The sequence below is a fragment of the Tetrao urogallus genome, assembly GCF_951394365.1.
Source record: "Tetrao urogallus genome assembly, chromosome: Z".
NCBI classification, from domain to species: domain Eukaryota; kingdom Metazoa; phylum Chordata; class Aves; order Galliformes; family Phasianidae; genus Tetrao; species Tetrao urogallus.
The window spans coordinates 67,596,722-67,620,643 of NC_136816.1; the positions used below are offsets into that span (position 1 = coordinate 67,596,722).

The window sequence follows — 23,922 nt, forward strand, 5'->3', positions numbered from 1 at the left end:
GGGCACGAAGCTGATGTTTTAGTCAAGAACAACCAAACAAACAGTTGGAACCCTGCAGATCCCTGCTGCCACGTGTGCATCGTGGTTGAGTCACACAACCCCTCTTGCTGAAGCCACAAGTGACCTTGAAATGTGCTAGTGTAAACAAGAATGTGCAAGCGCTCTCATTCCAAAATTTGGGCTGCCACAGCATAATTGGACACCTCAGTGTTTCCTCAGTTATGCCTGTAATAGATCAAAGTTTGCTCAGTGCATAAATGCCAATGGTTAGGAAAACTGCTCTCTGACCAGCTGTGAATGTTGCTGCTTGCTTCTGCAGCTACCCAGAGGAGCCTGGGAGTTGCAGAGCAACAGCTACAGCAATAGCAGTTACACAGTTATCTGAATTGCTTATTTGGTGCAAGCATTCCCGGGAACATCACACAGCATAGCACTGGGTAGCAGAAGTGGAGGGGAAGGATTACAACTGTAATTGAGGAAGAAGGTCTTACATTAGTGCCCTGATCTGTTGGGATTATGGTGTATGCATGGAAGAGTCTCCATCTTGCAAGTGAGAATGCTGTGTGGAGCAGAGAATGGAGCCCCTGCACGGCCTGAGTTGATGTTGGCCTTCAGGATGGTTCCAGTATCTTAGGTCTTAGGCTACCAGCATATCACACCTGAAATGAGGTCTCCCAGTCCTGTTTTAGGAAGCCTTCTTTCCTCAGAGAAATGAGGCATTCAGGAGCAAGATTATTCAGTCTCAGTATCTCATGTCCTCCTGGAGACAGGGCTAGCTTCCCCATACATAAGGTAAGGAGAACACAAGGCAGCTAGGCAGTGCTTACACCTTCTGAAAGTAAAACCAGATGCAAGCAATTACAGTAGTTCCCACTGTTCTCAGCAAACACACAAAATGAGGCTGTCACAGAGCTGCCTTACTTTTGCAAATAAGCTTGAAGAGGAATGTGGGAATGCAGGATGTGTCACAGATCAGAAGAAAATGAGAGGTCCTGCAGCAATGTAATGCTAGCTGGTAGAGGGGGGAAAACTTTTCCTCCATGTACTTTGGCACTTGGGACATGAGGATCAATTAAGTGTACTTTAACCCAGTAGGGAACCGCTTTTTAAAGACCAACTCAGCAAAAACATGTTCAGACTCTTAGCCAAGCTGGGCATTCATAACGCGACACATAAGAGCCATTCACACAGCATGATGTGGCACGTCCTAACCTCAGTATTTTCAGAGGTGGTTGTAACAAGACAGAGGAGTGGGGAAAATTCCCACAAGTGAAAGAAAAGTGGCATTTTCTCCGTTATTAAAACTGAGCCACCTCTGCAGCAGGTCTACTCTGGAAAACAAGCAAGTCTGGCAAATCTGAGCACCAGTATAAGTCCTCAGAACAGGAACTACTTGTTCAGTGCAGAAACAGCCAGGAATGCTATAAAAATATGTAGCAATTAAAAGTCTTTTTAAAACTGAAGCCATCTAGCTAATCCATGAGATTAACAATTATATTGAACCAGGTGCAGTCTATTCACAGTTTATATTCCCTGCTGGACATGAGACTCTGCTAAAATTAAAAACTAAAAAAGCAACCCTAACTGCAAAAACTCACTTCTCTTCAGCAATAATGGGGCTGCTGCCATGCTTGAAGTGCTGCATGCCTGTGAGACACCAAAACTGGGCTCGCAGTTTGCAAAAGAAAGGACAGGAGCAGTTACAGAAAATGGTACCGCTCTCCTCTCCGCCCTCAGGTTATTACTTGGATGCTGCTTTAACCCATGTGAGTGTGCTACCAGTGCCAGTGTCACCCCCTCCAGCTGTTTGATACTGCACTGACACCTGATATGAATGGTTTTCATTTCAACTTGAAGAATGTATGTGATTTTTGTTACAGCAGGTTGTGTGTTTTTTTGCTAAGATTTTGAGAGCCTGACCGCATACAATCCAATAAATACTGAGTAAGGCAGAATCACCTTTGTATGCAAGTAAAAGAAAGACTATTAATGCTATGCAGATGCTTGATATTTTATTTGAATAATTTACATCATTTAAAATAAAATTCAGTTTACTACAGAACTCTGGTAAAATTTCTGAAGTAGACATGATCCAAATGACTGTAAAAATGTTTGATTGTAAAAGATCATCTCAGCAGAAGCGAGCTGCCTGCCCAGCTGGCGGAGGGCAAGGAGAGCTGCCCAGCCAGGTGTCACAGAAAACCCACATCAGAACCAGGAACCAACTCGCCTACGACAGCACAAGGACAGCTCGTGGGACACGGTCAGCTCCAGCAGCGCCAGCCAGGCGCCGGCAGGCAGCACTAGGGCTCTGGCTCCAAGCACAGTCTGCAGCTTGGACTTTGCCTGCACACTTCTCATCGTGACAGACAGATCTCAGTATTCAGCAGCAGCTAGCACAAAAGGCAGAACAACCTCTGACAAAGTTACAACACCGAAAGCCATTTACCAGGCATGTGAATCAATCTGCTGATCTCAGAGACCCAGCCTCAACCCAACACTTCCACACCGAGCTTTGTTCATAACAGTACCAGAGTAACTAATGATGCACGGTGCCCAAAACATCCAAATCTCATCACATTATGCCATTTCTTTAGAAGCACCTTTCCCCTACCGCACTTGGTTAATTCCCACCACTCCATGGCTTCATTCCCTATCAGCCACCTCAAGAACACACTCCCAGCTTCAGCCATCCCATGATGCGAAATCCAGAAAACACTACAGATGCAAGAGCAGTGCTGCAGGGAAAACACCCACTGGTATTCCTCTTGGATAACAAGAGACTTTGTAAGTAACAAGGGCTTCGTAAGTATCACTTTTCATCTTTCACTACCACGGATTGATATCTCCATTCTCACTTTTAAAAACAACCTCTATAAGCAAAGAGGTTATTACAGCGTGGTTCCAGCGACTGTGAAAAGAACTTAACACACATTAATCAGAAAGATGACTTTATTCAGAGGTTTGATCTAAATACTTTGCTTCTTCACTGGCAACGGTTCTTGCCTGTTCAGGACTGTCTACTGCCAGACAGGAACCTGTTCAGAATTGGATGTGAGAAGCTAAACAAGCAACACAACGAACTGCTCATAGCAGTAACAGTAAACACTTCTTTTTTCTACTTTCCAGCTTTTCTGACTTATCAGGAACCCTATTTTCATGTTTCAAACTCCTATTTTGCATCAGGGAAGCAGAGCTGGGCACCTACTTTACCTGAACCCAGAGGGCCAGGTCCAAACCAGAAATTAATTGCTGCCCTACAGGCTGGAATGCCTTTCTTACACAAGTTTTGACCTTAGTCCCATCACTGGAAGCTGGCGAGGTGAGGCTCAGTGTTACAGCATACAGTCCATTGGAAGCCTGCCCTAGTCTTGCTCATCATCTATCCCCAGATCTCCTGGATGCTTGCCAGCTACATTTTAACATCATTCTGTTTTAAATAAAGGTAATTAATGTCATGCACCTCATAGGAGAATTCCAGGAGCTAACACTGACCCCAGATGAGATGTTTTGGATGTATTTTAATAAAATAATGGAAATCAATGCAATCCCCTTCAGAGTCCTGATGAACTAAAAAACTTACGATTGAAAAACGTGAATTGAGGTAAGGAGCTGGGCTGTCTTCCCTTCCCAGAGTCCAATTCTCCCAGCTCCATGTTCTAACACGAGTTTTGATCCCCAAGCTTCTTGTTTTTTGTTTTGTTTTTGTGTGTGTTTTTGTTGTGGTTTTTTTTTTGTTTGTTTGTTTTTGGTTTTTTTTTTTTGTTTTTTGTTTTTTGTTTTTTGTTTTGTTTTGTTTTAAATAGAACAAAAATAAGCCACAGAAAAAAGAAGCACCTTCTACCTCTGCATCCACCTCTCTGGAGACCTCTGGTAGCTCTGCCCAAAGCAGACCACATCCATGCATGCCTAGAGGAGAAAGCAGGCCTAGGGCTTGTAATATCCAGCAAGTTCTTCATCAGCTGAAGTCAAAGAGCATAAGCAATGGGAACCATGACGCTGGGAGTCATATCTGAGGGTTTTATTAATTATTCTTCTGCAGAATCAGCAAATTAATGATGCCTCAAGACTGCTGATATTTTACACATTTAGAACTCGAACAATGCACAGCATAATACTTGGTGCTATCAGTGCATAGAAGATTGCAGATTTCAAGGAACTGCAGAATATTATATAAAGTTCCTATATTTCTGAACTACAAGAGTTGTTGGGCTCTGTTGGGCATAATAAAAGCAGACCAAGATGACCTCCTGATGAGGGCTCTGCACTTACTGAATAGCAGCTGCAGCCCAGCAGTTCAAATAAAACTCCGGGACCTGCTGGTGTTCCCCAGGAACTGGTGCTCATTCCAGTCCTGTTCAACATCTTCATCAGTAGCCTGCACAAAGGGATAGAGTCCACCCTCAGCAAGTCTGCTGATGATACAAAGCCAGGAGGAGGGGCTGACATGTCTGAAGGCTGTGCTGCAATGCAGTGAGACCTGGACAAGCTGGGAGTTGGGCGGAGAGGAACCTGATGAGATTCAACAAGAGCAAGAGTAGGTCCTACACCTGGTGAGGACTAACCTGCATCAGTACAGGCTAGGAGACCTGCTGGAGAGGAGCTCTGCAGAGAAGGACCTGGTGGATGACAGGTAGGCCATGATCCAGCAGTGCGCCCCTGTAGCCAAGAAGGCCAATGGTATTCTGGGGTGCATTAAAAAGTGTGACCAGCAGGTTGAGGGAGGTGATCCTCCTCCTTTCTGTCCTGGTTAGGCAAGACCTAGAGAACTGTGCCCTGTTCAAGACAGGGAACTACCCAGAGAGTCCAGTGGAAGGCCACAGGGATGGCTGTGGATAGGAGCATCTCCTGTATGAGGAAAAGCTGACAGCTGGGGCTGTTCAGCCTGGAGAAGACTGAGGGGGGGGGGGAAATCAATGCTTATAAGTATCTATGAGCAGGTGTCAAGTGGATGGGAGCAGGCTCTTTTTGGTGGTTCCCAGTGACAGGAAAAGGGGCAATGAGACTGAACGGGAACACAGGAAGTTTCATACATACCAACATGTGAAAGGACTTTCTTACTGCGAGGGTAATGGAGCACTGGAACGGGCTGCCAGAGAAGTTGTGGTGTCTCCTCTGGAGATATTCAAGACCTATATGAACACTTGCCTGTGCAATCTACTTAGGGAACCTGCTTTAGCAGGGGGCAGGACCAGATGACCTCCAGAGGTTCCTTCCAATCCTTATGATTCTATGAACTCTACAGATGTAGGTACCACGGACAATCAAAGGACCTCTGGATTTATCAGCTATAAAGCCTGCTGTTTTTCATGTGGATGTCCCTCACCCATAGAGCCTGGGCAGATACTGCTGGGATTCACATACTGCCTTCTACTTTAGTCACATCTCACTTTCCTTTGTCTGGCACTTTTGTGCTCCTGCAAGACACTAACGCTCACTTTGAGATGCAGAGCCATCCCCTTCCATCCCACCCATCCATCCCGACATCCAGCTGAAAAGCCTGCCTTTTTTGAATGTGCTTGATGTACTACTACTCAATAAGCCTGTAAGTTTAGTACAGAGCAGTATTCAGAGGTTCCAAGATAAGTTTTTTTCCCCCTCTTTCCTTTACATCTCAGCAGGTCAGAAAAAATCTGTGTTTCCAGGGTCTTCTTGCCAGGGGGACAAAAGAGATTAACAAGTCCAAGTTCATCTAAGACTATGCCAAGCAGAAACAAACTGCCCTCAAGAAGATAATTGCCCTAACAGTTCATGCATTGAAGTAAATAGGAAGCTGTTTCCATTGCTGAATACACTCCACAACCACCAAACGGAATTAAACAGAAGGAATCTGGATGCCCCTTGAATACAACATCTCCAGTTAGGCTGTCATCAGCAGTGCCAGAATAGACTTCTATTTCCTGGGCTTCTGAAATTGGAAAGAATTACTCCATGTCTGTGTTTCTCATTTGTCAGCTCACTACAGCTATGCTTTTGCAGAGGTTAAAAGTGAAAGGTATCCAGAACCCTTATCATTCTAGAGCACTAATTAGAGAAAAACTAAGTACGGATCCCAACAGTGAAACTGCCAGTCTACAATTATCTCTGATGTGCCCTCTGTGAAAAATGAGACTGACAATCCCATGCCAGGCTGCTGATCACACACAGCTGCAATGTTTTGATGCTACTCTTCATCTTCAAATGAATGATTCGATAAGCTGCCCACCTGGATCCATTCCATCTGGAACAAAAAGGCATCTTATGAGAGCCTAATAGTAGATGGGCTCTTCGTGGAAATCCTTGATGAATGTTCAGGATTAAACTCCAAGATGGTTCCTTGTAGTCCACGAGGCCTGAAAAAGGTGGTGTGATAATCTGAAGTCCACAGTGCACCAAAACAGAAAAATCCAGTGCTGTTAGAAAACCATGTTTCAAGATAGGGGGCAATGAGGAAAACAAGGAGAAAGTTAGTATCACTCACTTGACAACTAAAAACTCTTTGGATGAAATTGAGAAGATCCTTCTGCCAAAATGACGCACATACTCTTGGTGGAAACACAAGAAGCCCAACCAAGAGGGTTCTTGTGTATCAGCCATCATCTGTCAGAGCTGATACTGCTGTTATTCCTCAGCTGTTAACAGACTATCCCATGCCATTCCAATATTCAGCATTTCCTCAGATGTGATAAGTTTGGATTTCTTTTCACCAGTCCCAGATGATTCAGTGTTATCCTCCTGTGTTTTTAGATAATATCGCATCAACTTTAGCAAGCAACATGGTTGGCAACATCAACACCAACCAGTCACCTCAAGAGCAGTATGCGCATTAGCTCTTCCAGCAGGTCCTCCAGAAGGAACAAGAGAGAAGTTAAAACCAGCAGCAGAGGCAGTGCTCCTGACATCATCTGACTGGACTGAAATAAGAGGCAGCACTGGAACTCCAGGATAAAGTGCAGAGCTGATGCTTGTATCTCTGGAACTTCAGCTTCTTGCAAGTTACTCTGATACTCATTGGAAGGATTTGCCTTCTGGAAAATTGATTAAGAACAGAAGTGATAGAATTTTTTCTTGCTTATTAAACAGCTAGTGCAGGAGAAGCCCCTTCAAAACATGCTTTCTATGCTTCCACATTTTTCTGAGGAAATGGACATTTTGTTGTTGGATAGATTCCACAAGGGTTTATTTAAGAGTATGACAGAGCACTGGGATAGGCTGCACAGAGAGGTGGAGTCTCCTTCTCTGGAGATTTCAAAACCCACCTGGACATATTCCCATGCAAGTTACTGGAGGGAACCTGCTTTAGCAAGCAGTTACTCTATCTCCAGAGGTCCCTTCCAATTCTTATCTTATGATTCTATGACTACCTGATTTCTAGTACTAGGTGTTATTATGTAATTCTACAGCAGTGTGAAAAATGGAACTAATGCAGCAAGTATGTTTATTTTAAAGAAAGTGCTTGAAAGAAACCTCCTGCATCACACTGAATATTATTTAGAACAAAAGATAACTGATTTCCTAGCAGAGCATTTTCTTAAATATCTTACAAGCCAGGGGGATTAAGAATACTGAGCCCCAGCTCTCTGCCTTCAGGTTCAAGAACCACAAATTGCAGGTCTGGGTTATATTTCAAGAGAACTTATAACCACTTAGCATAGGACACTTATGTCTGCAGAAGTGTTGGATGCATGAGTTAAAGAAGAAACAAGAGGAACAGCTTTTCTCTTTATGCATGGCGACAGTTTCCAAACCAGTGTTTCACTAAGTTACAGACTAACTCTCAATCAAAAAATAAAACTCCATTGCACTAAAGGTCAGATTTAACCAGATAATCTGGACTGTGACACAGTCAAGTAATTCAGTACAAGCAGACACCAAGAAAGCAGCTTCAAAGAACCAAAGCATTGTATGTTTCAGAACAAATTTAGTAATCCCCTGTCCAACTCCAGTGCAACAGTGAGGAGGACCACTCCTGTCTCTGACTATATACAATTCCAGTAGAGCAGCTGGGCAGTCTAAAATCTCCGTGGCCAAGCTGGAAAAAGGAAACTTAGGAAAGGACACTTCAAAAATTTAATTTAAGAAAGAAAGTTGGCTCCCAGTGAAAAGAGAAATGCTGGAGTGATGCACGCAGGCAGGCTTGCTCATTCACTTTCCCATGTATGCAAGAAACTGGACTCCTTGCTGAGAGCAAGTCACACTGAACGTGAAGGTGGTGGGGCTGTTCCATTGCACGCCAAGAACTCAGGAATGTGCTTCAGCTGGCTTCTGCACGGGCCATTAGATCTTCCAAAGCATTCTGCTGGTCATTGTTATGTAATAATAAGACCTCCTTAATGTCCTTTAGTTCAAAGCCCATTTCTTTAAATTGACTCATAAGTTGGAGAAGTTCCGTGATCTGAAAGAGACAGACAATTATTTGCAAGAAAAACAGAGGATCAGTGCTCAGTCTTTGTCAGATCTGGAATTTAGCACAAAGACAGTCAACAGCAAGCGGACACTCCATCGGGTCAGGTCCCACTCCCTAAGTACAGCCCACACAAGTTCAATTTGAAGAAAAGTCTACTCCCATGATGGTCACAGAATCACAGAGTGGTTTGGGCTGGACAAGACCTCTGGGACCACCCAGTTCCAACTCCCAGCTATGGGCAGGGATGACTCCCACTATACCAAGTTACCCAGTCCATCCAGCCTGGCAGATCTCTGTCTCTCTAGCAGCAAACCACTGGGCCTCATTTTCAATTTCCAACATTTGCAGTTCCGAATTTCCAAGTCTTCTTCAACACAGGTACCAAGCCTTAGTCTGTGGGAGTGTGCCTCTTAGTAAACAAACTCATCAGCCTGGCCCAATTCAGACACCCAGATCAATGTTTCCCTGCTCTTCATCCAGCAACTCCCACTGCTACTGCAATTTTTTCCAAGCTGTTTTGACTTCACAATGATAAAACAGCCTTTGCTATCAAATGGCTCTTCCAAATCCAGGGTAAAACTGGGATATTACCAGAATCCTTTTGACAGTGTGCTAAGCTACCAACAGCAAACAAATCCTAACTGAGCTCTGAAAAATAGTAACAAGTAGCAAAACAACTTAAATTCCTATGAACATTCTGCTACCTGCATTGCCTCCACTCCAGAGGGGAAAAACACACTAAAATGAACAATCAGGAAACTAGTTATTTCCAATTTGCAGCGGGTGAGGAGTGGGAGGGTTAAGCTTCTAGCAAATCTGTTTTCTAAACAGTCATTTCTCTTATCTTCATACGTTTCTGTTTACAAGCTCATCAGTAGCTGTGAACATTTGTGGGGACAAGACAGCACCTCTTAAGATTTCCTGTAATGGCTCTGCACACAACAGCTTGGCATACACTGAAAAGCCATTCCACCATCCCCTGCCCTGGCTACCTATCTGTTCCTGCCCTTGTAACTTCAGTGCCTCTAAAGTACACACACAGCATAAACCAGGCCCACAGAAATTGTACTTTCCAGCTTGTTTCAGACAGATACCTAGCTCAATTTGCTGAGCAGCCAGGCAGATGCATTTATACAACAGAGGAAACTCATAGCCAGGACAAGCTGGCAGGGTTTTGGAAATAATTTGCTACTTCTGAAATTAACTGTCTCCGAACCAAGCACCCTGCCAAAAGACGACACTTTATTCAAAACATTGCAACCAAAATAACCTGTGTCTTTAAAAAAATCTTCCCATAAAAATGCATGCAAGTAATGGTAAATAAAGCAATGAAGAACTGTAACACATCAAGACACATCACCACCTGGATATTCTTTGGTAGGTAGTTCTGAAAGCAGCTCAGCATTACCATGAAGCTAGAATTACATTCATCACTTTAGAGGAACTACTGTTGGAATTCCCTTTCATAGTGCATTCTGACTAATGTTTAGGACAATGTGCCCTCACCTTCTCCTCTGAACACTGGTGCATCTCCAAAGCCGCTTCAACAAGAAGTGGATCAAAGCCCTTTTCACAAAGCTGTCCGTGTGCAAACAGGTAATCCAAAACCTGAGGGAAAGAAAAGCTAATTTCACAGTGACATTCGCAGCATGTGGTTGCACTCTCTGTACATCCAGAGGAACAGAGCAGGACTCCATCCCAGGGAACAAGATAAAACTGTCCCTACTCTGTATTCAGATGACTTGTAAGAGTTCAGAAAAAGGAAACAAGTCCTCTGTCCTTCTTTGTTCTTCATCTTCCATTTCCTAATCACTGAGCAAGGGCAGGAATTTAAGATTAACTGTGCTTTTTATACTACACATATTTTTAGTGATACTGTAGGTTCAGCTGTCAACCCAAGTCAGCTTTTAGTTTCCTCTCAAACTGAAGAGCTGAAATGAAGCCTGGAAGCATTCAGCTTTTTAAGAATACCTCAACATGTCAAGAAGTTGCAAATCCCTACTCACACTTCCAGAAACTGTTGCCACTGTGCTTACCCATTCTCAGCTTCGAGAGGTAGGGGCAGAAAGTCAGGTAGGAAAAAGGTAGCACTAAGAACAAGAGAGAAAGCAGCATGCAAATACAGCAGGATTTAAAACTGCCTTACAAGTGGACATTCTTATGTTTGGCACTACAGCTTCTTACACGGCTCAGTTCACAGACAGTGGGCAAGCAAAGCAGATCTACAAGATGCCAAATCCTACACAGAGTAGAAGCTATCTTGGGTGGAGGAATTCCCCTGTAATGTTCCGCACAATGCACAGGGAGCACAGGGCCAGCACACAAAGTCTAGCCACACTCCTCTTGCTTCAAAATGTTTCTTTGTTTGAAGGTGATCCAAGACCCAGAGCCACACTTCAATCCACTGAGCTTCATGCTCTGCGTGTGACCCGGTTTTAGCAAGTGTTTCAGGCAACACAAGGCAGGAAGCACCACAGTCAGAGCACACAAAGAAAGTCGGTCAGTACTGCCTTGGAGAGCCTTTTCTGGCTCCAGTAAGCCACAAGAGCAGACCTCCAGGGAAAGGCATCTTTGGTTTTGGAAACTTTTTCTGAGAAGGTGACAAGTTCTCTGCAGTTCTGCAAAACCACTGTTAAAGCATTCCCATCTCCTCCATTTTGCAAAGCCAAGGCTGCATCTCAGCAGAATCAAAACTTGAAGGTTCTTTTTTCCCCGTGCAAGCTCTTACCTGGTCTATGTTTTGCCCCTTCTTCTTCATGGCTTTCAGGACATTCTCAGGTGAATATCCCATGTTGACAACTGTCTCTACGCACTGCCTCTCGCTAGCAGAGAGAGCCTGCTGTAACTCCGGAAAAGGAACACCCGACTGCTTTGTGCAGGTCGTGTTGTTGGGCACTTTAGACACTGGGAAATTTTGGTGTGTTACCTAGAAAGGAAATCCCAGAAGTTTAGATGATGGTCATCTTTTGTATTTCCTTAGTTCCCCGTTTCTGTGCCAAACCAGGATATCCCACAAAAAAAAAAAAAAATCAGTTAGTTGGAGTCTTCCAGAGTGCCCTTCAGAAGCTACTCACCATTAAGACAAAAACAAGCACTGTGAACAGTTCAACTCCCACCACACTTTCCTCTCAAAGAGACATTTCATTACCCAGATTTCCTGCTACATACTAAAAATTTCTAACAACTAATCTTTGCAACTGCAAAGACCCATATGATACGGGCAATCCCTTTACCTTGGAGGAAGTGAAGATTGCTTCCCTTATCGTAAGTTTACTCACTGCCTAAGATTTTCAGTATCCAAAGAAACATTACTTAAGGAACCACGTCAGTAGCTTTGTATAAATACCACAGAGGATGTCAGAACTTACCATAGGGATTTCTGTCTCCTTGTCTGGGTGTACCTGTTGGACAACATACAAATAAGGTGATGAACATTACATATTGCCACTATTGGGAAAAAGGTTTCATGAAAAGATCAGGGACTGTGGCTACCGTACTAGGTATGACAAGTATGTGGGTTAGACAAGTTATGCAGACATATGTAGTATGAAATAGCCACAGAATCACAGAATTGTTTGAGTTGCAAGGGATCCTTAAAGGTCACCTTAAAGGTCCAACTCCCCTGCAACGAGCAGGGACACCTACAGCTCCATCAGGTGCTCACAGTCCCTCCAGCCCAACCTTGAGTGTCTCCAGGGATGAGGAATCCACCACCTCACTGGGCAGTCTGTGCCAGTGCCTTACCACCCTTTTAAAAAACTTCCTTGTATCCAACCTAGATCTTCTCTCTTTTAGTTTGAAACCATTTCCCCCTATCCCACCACAACAGACCTACTGAAGAGTCTATCCCTGTCTCTCTTACAGCCCCCATTAGACACAGACAGGCCGCCCTCAGGTCTCGCTCAGCCTCCTCTTCCCCAGGCTGCACAGCCCCAGCTCTCAGCCCGTCCTCACAGGGAGCTGCTCCATCCTGACCATTCGTGCGGCCCTCCTCTGGACGCTCTCCAGCAGGCCCCCGTCTCTGCTGTGCTGAGCACTCCAGCTGTGGACGCAGCGCTCCAGGTGCGGTGTCACAGCGCAGAGCAGAGGGGCAGGATCCCCTCCCTCACGCGCTGCTTTGGATGCAGCCATTATAAGGACTGTTTGTTCTCTCAGCACTCTATAAGTAGATTACATTCTAAGAAGGCTGCACTCCTTCTCCAATAATTGTAAGCTTGCTTTTTCCATCACAGTGGCAGCTACAAGCTCACAGAGCTCTGTAACATGCTGACTCCTCTTCAGTTCTTGACCCAGTGGCTTGCTGAGTGACACTGATGGGTTCTAAGGTCTGTGCCTAGAAACATCTATTGATATTATATATATATATATTTTTTTTTTCACTCTGACAAGGGTTAAGAGAAACATACACCCTCCCCCCCACCTTCTCTGCTTTCAAAGCACTGCAGTTTATATGTCACGTACAAACAAAATGGCATACCAGTTTAACGTTTTCACCAACTGTCCTGTTCCCAATGGCTAACGATACTTATCTTTGACAGCAAAACCCGGTACCTCCTCTTCTGCTGGGTTGAAAAGGAGCTAAGCACTTACTTCAGCTCTCACCTTGTTTCTAAAGCCAGTTGTCTCCCACACCTACTTCTAAAAGCCCTGCACTGACCTCAGCCCAGTCATAAGGACTCGTCCACCACTTGGCTCTATTTGTCCCATTCTAACAGTCCCAAAGGCAGAAACTTGAGGGAGACTACAAGAAACCACCTCATAGGACTATTTCCTGTCACTCATCACAAATATGAGATGTTAAGTGACACTTGGCAGCAGAAAAGTAAGCAATATGGAACAGGTCCACTTTGGGAAGTTCCAGTCGGACAACACAGAAATTACACATCTTCAGTACTACATCAGTTCAGAGAGGCCACCCATGTCCAGTCTGTTCTCTCCAACCTCCACATTAGCCTGGGATCCAACCTGCACCAGGGCCGCACAACTGTTCCATTTCTGCAGAACCAGTCTGCCAAGGAGCGCAACCAACAGCTGACACAACCAACAATTCTGACTTTTGTCTCTCCTTTTCATACTCCGGAGATTTTTGTTTCTCTATTTACTTCCATTTCTTGCAACTCAGGTAATTTTCTATCAACTAAGACCTTATTAATAAGGAAATTTAAAGCAAGTATATTCAGGGTTTTCAATCTTAGAAAGAAATAACTAGTTCTGTCAACACACCAATTTCTTGGCTTTGTTACTTCCAAACACAAAGTTTCAAATTCTGATCTGTATTCCTCCTCCTAATAAGTCTTTTGATTTTTTTTACTCTTTGTTTCTTCTTTTAATAGTATTCCAGAGAATACACTTCTGCTCTTGATCACGATTTATTCTAGCATAAAGATTAAAATACTTGGAGTGAGAATTTGGCTATTTTAAGGCCCATCTATCTAGCTGTAAGTGCTCTTCCCCATTAATCCCTGGAGACTCCTCCTGCTTCAAGAATTCACCTGAGCTACATACAGTGACAGAATCTCCCAAAATTCTCTCCCAAAATTTGATTTGTAGCAGTAAGCACTTGCTAAGCACACTGCTACTTCTGCCAAAGCTTACTGCATTATGCTTGTTCTTGTGATCAGTGAACACCTCTTCTGCTGTGCTCTGAAAAATACACTAATTGCCAGAACACTGTATTTCTCAATAATGCTTTAACCTGAGCCAGAAAAAGAGATGAAAGAACTGAAACACTGGCACTTGCTGTAGAGCACATGGTGTTAGGAAAAAAAGCAAAAAACCCTACAGCATGCCAGTAAGACTTCAGAACCACTCATGCACTGCTTATCTGACAGAAGCCTTCCAATTTCTCAGGCTGTTTTAGAGCCAGCTAGAGAATCTGACTACAGACTTTCCATTAGACTTCATGGGTATTGGTGTCCAGATCTTAAGTTCTTTGGAAAACACATTCCATGAGTTTACCTAAAGCAGATTTTGTCAGAAGGAAATGGGGTGAAGAAATCTGTGTGTATGTCTGAGATTCACACTGTCAACATAAAGACTCTTTGAACCGAAGAGCTTCCCACATTAATGAAGAACTACTGTACATGATCTGTCCTATCTACGTACTACTCACATTACAAGAAGCTTAAAAACTAAGCTGCTGAATGTTTTAGAATCAACATTTGCCTCTGCACCTCCGCATCACCCCCGTACACGCAATTTTAATCCGCTGTATTTTACCGTGGTCACTGTGCTTTGTTCTTCTGCACACAGTGTCGACAAAGCCAGGGACGGCAGTCTGGATGAAGAGGATAATGTAGATGTCTCCACTCCACTGTCCTCGTTTACAGCAGAAAGACCAACCATGTGGTGTCCATTCAGTTTGCTAGCTTTATTCTGAGCACAGGCCTGCAAAGAGCTGAGAAAAGTGCCATTGCGGAGACAACTAGCGCTGTGAAAAGTGCCCATGAGCTTTGACGACTTTTGATCACTCTCATCGGAGTCAAGTTTAGGAAAGGACAGGGATTTGATACTGCTCACTGAAGTGATAGGGGACAGGGACACTTTAGAAGACAAGGACATCTTTTCACAGTTTCCCAGTTGCGGTAAAGTGATAAAGCCATTGGGTTTGTGAAGGGGCTTGAGGTCCAACGCGGCCCTTTCTATGGATGCCAAAACTTCCTGATCTTGTAACACAGACTCAGACTTTCCTTTGGGCAAGCTGTTGTCTAACAGTTGGGCAACAACTGGCCCAGTAGTACCAACATGAACTTCAAGAATGTTTTTTAATTCCTCCTTATCATCAATAGTTTTTAATTCCAGTTTGTCAAATGGGTCTTCTTCACATTCAAAATCAGCTGGGTTGAAATCTGCTTTTGGATGAGGTGGACTAAGAACTTTTTGCTTCACAGCACTGCTGTTGGCTGGAGTAGGGGTAAGAATACTATTGTGCTGCAGACCAGCAAGTATGGGGTTAATAGGTGGAGGCATGGCCTCGGGGCAAGGTCCCTCTGGGAACCCCATTCTGTTGTCCTCTGGAGCAACTTTTGAGTTTGCTATTGCTTCTTCAGCCTTGCGTTCAGCTTCTTTCTGGGCAGCTTGAATTTTTTTGATATCTTCAGCCCACTCAATTGTTTTCTTTTCCAGGGAGAAGTCATACTGAGAGGAAAGGAGATGGGAAAAAAATAAACACAACTTACATAAGCATGTAAGAATCACAGTAACTACCTTAACAGCAACTTAAGTGACAGACCAAGAGCTACATGAATTAACATAGACAGTCACTTTTTTCTTCAGCATCTCTTGTAACTTACGGACTGGCAGAACTAGGAGACACCAGAAATAGTTAATTTTGCATCTAGCAGCAAGGTCTGCTACACTCTGGATTAGAATCGCACAATTTGCCTCCTTCCTACATTTAGTTTTCCTTAAGAACTACTGATGATCACAAGATCTCTCATCCTCTTGGGAAGAAGAGGAGATGTAGTTATTGGCAGTGTAATGCATTAGTCAGAACGATGTCACGTGCGGACTGTAACACCGAGACCCGGTACTACTGAACTACATCCAAGACCACTGCAGAGTATTTTTTGCATCCAAAGACCAGTACAGTACTAATCAGTTCACACTAAAAGATACCTGAAGGGTTGGATATCAGCTGTACACGCACTGGCTGAGGAGGCACTGGTAGGCTCACCAGCAAAAACGGTACACCAGCAACTTTGATGAGACACCAACCTGCAGCAGCATTTTTGCCACTATTACTGGCATGGCTGAATCCTGTAAACTTTCCTCATTTAACATCAGCTCTTACAGGGCTGGGTTAGCATAGAGAGATATTTATATAAGCTACCACTATTAACTGCATGAGCCACTGTAGTGGCCAAACAGAGTACAAAGTTCTAAACAGACTAAACATATTTACAGCTTTAATATCTTATTAAGACCAAACATCTTTAGTGCCCTCTGAACAATGAGAGAACATTTAGAGAACAAAGCCTATGAGCTATGTGCAGGGTACAACCTACCTGTGACTCAGAAAAATTACGATCTGCTTACCAGAATGATGACATAACCAAACAGGACTACTCTTGCAACAGCACTGCAAGGTCCTAGCTCAAAAGAGCAATACACCAGGAAGGCTTGCTATGCCTTTGCTAGGATTTTCTGAGACTCACTATGTTGCATCATATCCTATCTATAGCGGGCTTCAGAGAAAACCTGGAGAACTGTTATCTCAGCTGTACACTGAAGAGTTTTCCCTTCCCTTGGATCTAAGGCTCTAAAAAGGAAGATGCACAATTTACAAACACAGTGATTTTGAAAAGCTCACTGGCAGATGTGCCAGGTTCCATTAATTTCATATTCTTTGGTGACTGAGCAGTCCAACTATATTTCCAGGACCACATCCTGCTCTTGAAGATTTTTGTTACCAGATGGTTACTTGTGAGTCATGACCCTAAAAGACCTGGAAGAAATCTGTACCAAACTGTGACCTCTTTGCTGCACGGCTGGTGCAGCATTTCTGCTCAGAACTGCACAGAGCACAGGAACTGGAAATCTCTTCAAGCCATTACTTTGAGAACCCACAAAATACAGCCAAACCTGTTATCTTCAAAAACATTCATAGAATGAGGACAATTCTTCCTCTTAAAAGATACTGCTTAATTTTAGCAACATCAGGGTAGCATTTAGATCTTTAACCAAGACACAAAAACATAGTTCATTTTGGAGTAGATACAAGAAAATAAATGTCATTATGCATTTTTGTAACTGATAAGCAGAGATTTTTTTTTTACATGGCTTACCATGCAAAATATTTTTTACCTTACTATACATTCCAGCAGATCTTCTGCTACTACTGGCATAAGATGTGCCACTACAGCATACCTGTTAAAAGCAATTTGCAGCATCATATGTGGAAGACCCACAAAGGCAAAAAAAATATCACTTACCTGGGCTTCTCTGACAAGCTGAAAAGAATCAGGCAGGCAGAAACCAATGGGTAATCCAACCTTCGCAGGGGTTTTAAATTTGTCTCCTATCTTAAATGGGACATCATCAAGATAGCTGAAATGCCCTAAAATCAAAAGAAGTTTTATCAAAAACCTCACCATTTCAATTTACTCCTCACATTTCTGTATTTGGGAGCAATTCTTCCTCTGTTGCCACAGCTACATCAGGTGAAGGTGATTCAACTCAGAGGAAGTTGTGTCATCAACACTGAATCTGTTTTGATTTCATTGCTTCAGCTTTGTTCTTTACAAAGAACACTCTAGCCCTTGACTTTTTTGCGCTTTTACAATAACGCAGCAGCTGAGCAGCTGCTGAAGTTAATATTCCTGGCATTTGAGCTTCTTTTGTGACTAGCCTAAGCCTACACAACCAGATTCTGAAGCTGCCCTGAACACTGCAATTTGTTACACCTCTGTGGAAGAAGCCATCGCTTTTTGCCACATTCGAAACAGGCTTTAGGATGACCCAACTCTAGAGTAGCCAGGAAAACACAGTTCTGGCATATAAGCAGCAGCAGCATTTGGACAAAAGCAGTCACAAGAGCAAAGTAGCTCAATGACTGGCTTTAACACTAACACAGAAAAGTACCTTAAGACTATTCAGTATAGTAATTTTGATTTTCCAAATGAGGCGATTTAACTTGATTCACCACCCAATTCATGATCGCTCTAATGAGGCCACTGGCTTACTTCATGGTCCTCCATCTGTGCTTGATGTCTGTCACTCACACATAGTGTTTAATAAGCTTTTTAGGACAGAAACTTTCTTTTCAAGCATCCTACAAATCACACAAGGCAGAGTCACCAACAACTCACACTTCTCCAGGAATCCAGAGGTTTAAAGGTTTCTTTTGCACAAGCTGCTGTGAAGTGTACCAGAGAGCCCACATCACATCATTTGAACGTAACTTTGCTTGGAATGATATGAATCCAACCAGGCATAAGTGGCAACATGTAGGATGTTGTTCAGTACTAGCCTCTTGCTCAGTGAGCTGTGCCTTGCCATTTTTATCTGACCCATTTTCATACTTGGATGACAGTTCAAGTACTATTTGCGTTCCCTCGCTGTTGACTCATCTACAGTAACACAGCCACAAGCTCCAAGAGGACAAGCAGCTTTTGAAAACAGGAATATCCTGTTAATTTGGAGTTAAATGTTATGTGCTGTCATCAAGTGAGCTCTCATACTATGCACTGCACTGGCTGGTCCCAGAGTCCTGCTAGGACGTGGGTGGCTCTTCCTCCAGCTTTGAAACCCTCAGGCTGAATAGCCACCTGTACCGCCAACACAAGAAAAGGGCCCCACGCACTGTGTGTTACTATCTTCACTGACCCTTACTAAGAACCACACATTCAAGTAAGGCACAGCATCTGTACCACACCTTCATGGCCACTCACACTATGACATCCAAGCAGTACCTGAGCTGACTATTTGAGAAGTTGGATACGACAGAGTGTTTATGCAGAAGCAGGAACTCTTTCAGCCTTTGAACTATAGCTGTAAATTATGGCTGACTCAGAGACAACCACATCCCCAAACTGCTGAGAGCCCAGCTTGGTAACTACCATGCCCCAGTTAGTCCCACCAGCACTAGTTCTGCTCTAGCAGAGATTACTGCAGCATGCAAGTGAAGCAGGATTACCTCTTTGCACCACTCCCAACCGAGTTGCACAGTATGCAAATAAGCATCTTACTAGAGGCATTAACACAGTAGGTGGTAGATACCTCCCCTTACATGGCATTCTTGCTTGCCTGAAATAGGCACTAGTCATTGTGGTGTTTATACAGCAACTTCGTTTGTTTTAGCACAGTAGAAGGAAAACTAGAAACACAGACAGTATCTGAACTTACAGCTGTTCATTTAACCTCAGCAGCTAGGCTAAGGAGAAAACTTCCCAGTGTCTTCCTAATGTGACAGTTTTCTAATACACTGCTATACTGTTGCCTTAAACACAACTCAGCTACAAGGATATCAAACAAGAAACACACAAAATATTCTAGACATTTTGACAATGAAGAGTCCATAATGCTAGGAGTCCTCCCAAAGTGAAATGTTGAAGCATGTAATACTCAGTTTGTTCCAACACAGCCAGAACAGCACTAGTCTAGCAAACTTAAAAACTGAGCAGTAAGCAAAGTATCCTTTTTTTTCAAACAGATGGCCATACTGCCTAAACACTCTGATGGGTAAGGACACAAACAGCAAATTCAAAACAATAAGCAGAACCTCCATACACAATGTAAACAAGCCATTATTTCAGTGGTTTAAGCAAAGCCATCAAAGGTTTTCTAACTGTAGTTTCAAAAGCATGTTAGCCCCTTCATCTTCTTTAAGGGCTTTATGACAAACTGAGGGAGGGCTCTGTGAGAACAGCCCCAGTAGAACAGTAGCTGCTTGACTGCTCTCTGATGCCACACACTATACGACACTCCTGGACCAAGGAGCTACTGCTGTGAGAGAAAGACTTCTATCCACTTCAGTAATGCAGAAACTGCCAGCTAATCCATAGAAGCAGTGTGACAGCATAATGAGAACAGTTCAGATAAAGCGCAGTTACCAGTAATGAATTGGAAACTGTTTTGAAACCAACTTCGTTTCAGTGGTCACACAAACTAAGGTCATGTGATTTTCAGAAACTGGATTGGAAAGTTTTTAAACTGTTCAGAGTAAGAGACAACGCAACAGCAACATTAACTTGTTGCTCTTAATGTAATCTGTCCTTTTGCGTATCAGACCAGAGCTGTACTTCTGGATGCCACTTTTGCTAGAATGTAAGCTTGAACTTCCAGTTATCCAGATGACAAGACAGCACACGGAGTTACATTTTACGCAAAGTTACAAATCACCCCTCAAGTGGAGAAACAAAAAAATGTGTTCTGTTGTCTCCAGCCTCTTCCCATCTGCACAAGGTTCTGAGAAACCCGCTCCAGGTAGCCCAGCTTGAGCAAGAGGTCTGGAAAAGATGATCTCCAAAGCTCCCTGCAAAGCTCAGCTATTCTGTGATTTAACCTCCTGAATTCAGCCTCTAACTCTCAGTACACAGCTGAACAATAAGTACAAGAGATCCACCAACTTGGTTGACTAATTTCAGCTTGTCACAGAACCTGAGCTGAAGGCAGATGAAGAGATCAGAATGCAGCTGCTGACTAGATGCTTCACACTAAGTCAAAAATCAATTAGTGGGATTGATGCTTCCCAACTATGGAAAAGAGTGAAAAAATTGCCTTGCTGATTTTCCAAGAAATAAGCCAAGAAATCTGTTCCACTATTCAGAACCAGTACTGTGACAGAGTTAAGGATATCATTAGGAACAGAAGGTACACAGGAAGGTAGTCAAGTTAGCCATAGTACAGCATCACCTGTTTTGACCTTATTATTCTGAAGCCAGGGGCATGTTCCACCAAACTGCACTGCTTTAAGAAACATTTAAGACAGGCTTATTTCCATCTCTGAGCAGGGTCTCTTCTAGCCTGGGTTAGGAAGCAGACGGATTCAAAAGACAAGCAGTCCAGAGAACAGCAACTGAAGTTGGCAGTTATCTAATAATGAAGTAAATTACCACAACAACAGAGGCAGCTATCCAAAGATCAAGTTTTGGTAGACTACTTCTATTAATCCTTAACGTGTATTTAAATTAATCTAAGTTTACTACATACCTCAATTTCATGCTTGCAAGATAGAACAACATGCTCAGGAGGGAGAGCAATGCCTCTGGATTCTATTTTCAGAAAGACTACCCTGAAAAAATCAAGGCTGTTTTTCTGACACAAAATATTCTTTCTACAACAATCATGTTAGACATTTCATTTGAGCCTCCCAGAGCAGCTTTTATTTACTTCTTTTAAGGATCTGCATTATATATAACAAACTGAACTTAGGTCTCTAAGGAAATAAGAGCCCTTTCAAATCTATATCTCATTTTCTAAGAGTAGCACATGTACAAGAAAGTAATTCTTTATAATGTCAAACATCTGCATGATATCACACATCTCAGACATAGACAAAAATCTCTTCTTCACTTATCTAGCTCAACAGCTTGCAGTTATGGAAGTCCAGTTTAGGAATAAATTCGCTGCTAAGAAAAAAGCAAGCACAATGCTATATTAAAAGCTTAACTTTCAATCCAACTGCTCACTTGACTTTCATAAGAGTAAGCTGCAGATTAGAGACTGCTTCAGTGATCTTCATATCAGTACCATAATTACAGTTCACCTTTGATACTGAAGGGGATTCTTGGGGAGGTATTAGTCTGCCACGAGTGGAGGGAGGGGATAATGGAGGGTAATCAGCAGCTTTATTTCCGTTTAACTAGAGAACAGGCACAGCATCAGCAAGCAACTATGCAAGGAGGAAGCCAAGACACTTCATTTACAACAAAAATCTCATCTGAGGCTGAACAATTAGCCTCTGTGGCCTTTCTAAGCCAAGGCTCTAGTCAGCAACAATACTGAGATTCATCTGATTGAAAGATAACAAATTCCACTCACCGTGAGAGTCGGATCCCAACTTCTTAGAAGCCATTTAGAACCTGAAAAATATTTTGAAAAAGCTTTAGCAAATTTATACATACTGTGTTGCATAATCCTATGCAGTTCTATAGTCTTATCTCTGGATTACAGGATACGCCGCTGACACTTGCTTTGTTTATCCTATTGCCAAGACCGATAGCCAAACTTATTTTACAGTGTCAATAATTAAGACAGTAATTTAGCCTAGGGTCTGACAACCTAAGTGGCAAAAAAGAAGAAAAAAAAAAAAGAGACAAGAAGAAACACCCAGATTAATTAGTAAGGCAGAGCTCTAGGTCACAGTACTCAGAAGTTGCTCCTTCCCAGACCCAGTGAGCAAGCACAACATGCCTCCCCTGCAGGACTATTAAGAATAGCTTTTCCTACTGGAAATACCACACTGATCCTCTTCGGTTTAATCCCTGTTGCTCTAAAAAGGGATACTATGACATTTGGTATGCAGAGCCCATCAGACAACACAGCGCTTGTCCCGACGCAGTGGGTAAAACACACAACTGTACACAATAAAACACACAACTGGTACACAGAAACTGGTAGCAAGATAAAGTTTTCAAACATGCACAAGGAAGTAGTGGTAACATTTTTCATCCAGTGCCCACGGAATTTCATTAACAACTTTTTTTGAGAAGTTAATAAAGCAAATACTCCATGATTAAAATGTTAAAGGAATGTTCAGGCAGCACATAACAGAGCAGTCTGATCCCAAGGAAAAGCTTTTATTTAACTAGAAGGAGCTGCAGAATACTTGCTGATCAGTCAGCTAAAGCCCTGCTCCAGGATGCCTGTGGTGCACTCAGTAACAGATCTGTTTCTTTTGCTGTACTAGAAATATATCACAAGATCTTTCTTAAAACACCACAGCATAACTCCCTGAATAACTCAATCTAAGTCCTCCTGTGATGCTATGTATGACATAGGATCAGAGCTGCTCTGTTTCTGAAGTCCTCCAGCTAACAGACTGCAGCACCCAACAGGCGTCCTTCACAAAAACGGAATTAACCAGCACACTCCCACCAGCAGCCAACAACACTCCAACCACAACATGGAACAGATCTAACTTTCACATCCATTGTCCCCAAACAAGGTCCTGTTCTTCAAGTTTCTCTTGCACATCCATAAGAATGTTACCCTCACAGATGTTCCCTTAAAGAAAGGGTGTCTAAAGATGTTTAGCTGCTCCAAGTAGCAACTGACACGTTTGGGATCAGGATGAGACAGTTTCAACTGTTGTCAGCAAACAGAACCATTAGGCACTGCACACAGTAATGCTGAAACAGGTTCCCAACCACATTTTGTCATCTCTTCAGAAAAGTGGGTTTAGTTAAACTAGTATCTCTTGAGTAATCAGATTTGGTAGGCTATTTAGCCCATTACAAGCATCTTACTTCTCTCCCTTGCCACCTAGAAAAAAATACATATTTGCAGCCAGTTACAAGTTTGAGGGTTACTGATGTGACAGCTGTGCTTCTGGGTTTGCAGTATCTTGGCTTGATCAAAGATTTTGCACTGGGCACTGAAGACTTGCTTACCTTTATTACTGCTCTTTCAGAAATCAGAAGGACTTGCTTCCTAAGCCTTCCTCCAACTCATCCCTGCAGCTTTACTACTGTTCCCTTTCATCTCCAGGCACTACAAGATGCTGAAGGGTATTTGTGGTTGGGGCACATTGTCATAGAGAATTCGGATACTTCATTACATGTTTTAACTTAATAGAAAGCCCACTCTACTATATGAAGGGATTTTCAGCATCTTTCCTGGGTGACAGAAAAGCCTGGGATTAAAAGTTTGTTACATATTTTTAGGTCTTCTTATAGAGACCTACAAGCTTTCTTCTATAATTCCACAAGTCCTTCGCCCCAATCCTTCATTCATGGTTCCAGTTAACCCTTGGTTCTAGTTAACCCACTGGAAAGAAGATCAGGGCTAAAAGTGTCTGAAAGTTCTAAGCAATTCTAACCTCAGCAGCTACTGAAGTAGTCTAGTATTAACATACTGACAAGAAAAGCCCGTAT

General features: G+C 43.0%; 1 protein-coding gene and 1 pseudogene across 2 annotated transcripts; one reads left to right on the plus strand and one right to left on the minus strand.

The window, feature by feature from the left end:
- The first annotated feature begins 4,640 nt into the window (after window positions 1–4,640).
- On the plus strand, window positions 4,641–6,350 carry LOC306956990 (E3 SUMO-protein ligase PIAS2 pseudogene; annotated as a pseudogene). Its single transcript has 2 exons — window positions 4,641–4,680; window positions 5,380–6,350. The product of its transcript is annotated as an E3 SUMO-protein ligase PIAS2 pseudogene (transcript).
- A 1,883-nt stretch (window positions 6,351–8,233) lies between these two features.
- UBAP1 (ubiquitin associated protein 1) lies at window positions 8,234–21,902 on the minus strand (the record flags this gene model as incomplete). Its single annotated transcript, XM_079548622.1, has 6 exons — window positions 8,234–8,374; window positions 9,893–9,994; window positions 11,115–11,312; window positions 14,606–15,523; window positions 17,320–17,444; window positions 21,869–21,902. 6 exons carry the CDS (start codon window positions 21,900–21,902, stop codon window positions 8,234–8,236), a joined length of 1,518 nt encoding a protein of 505 aa, XP_079404748.1.
- Between the last annotated feature and the right edge of the window lie 2,020 nt (window positions 21,903–23,922).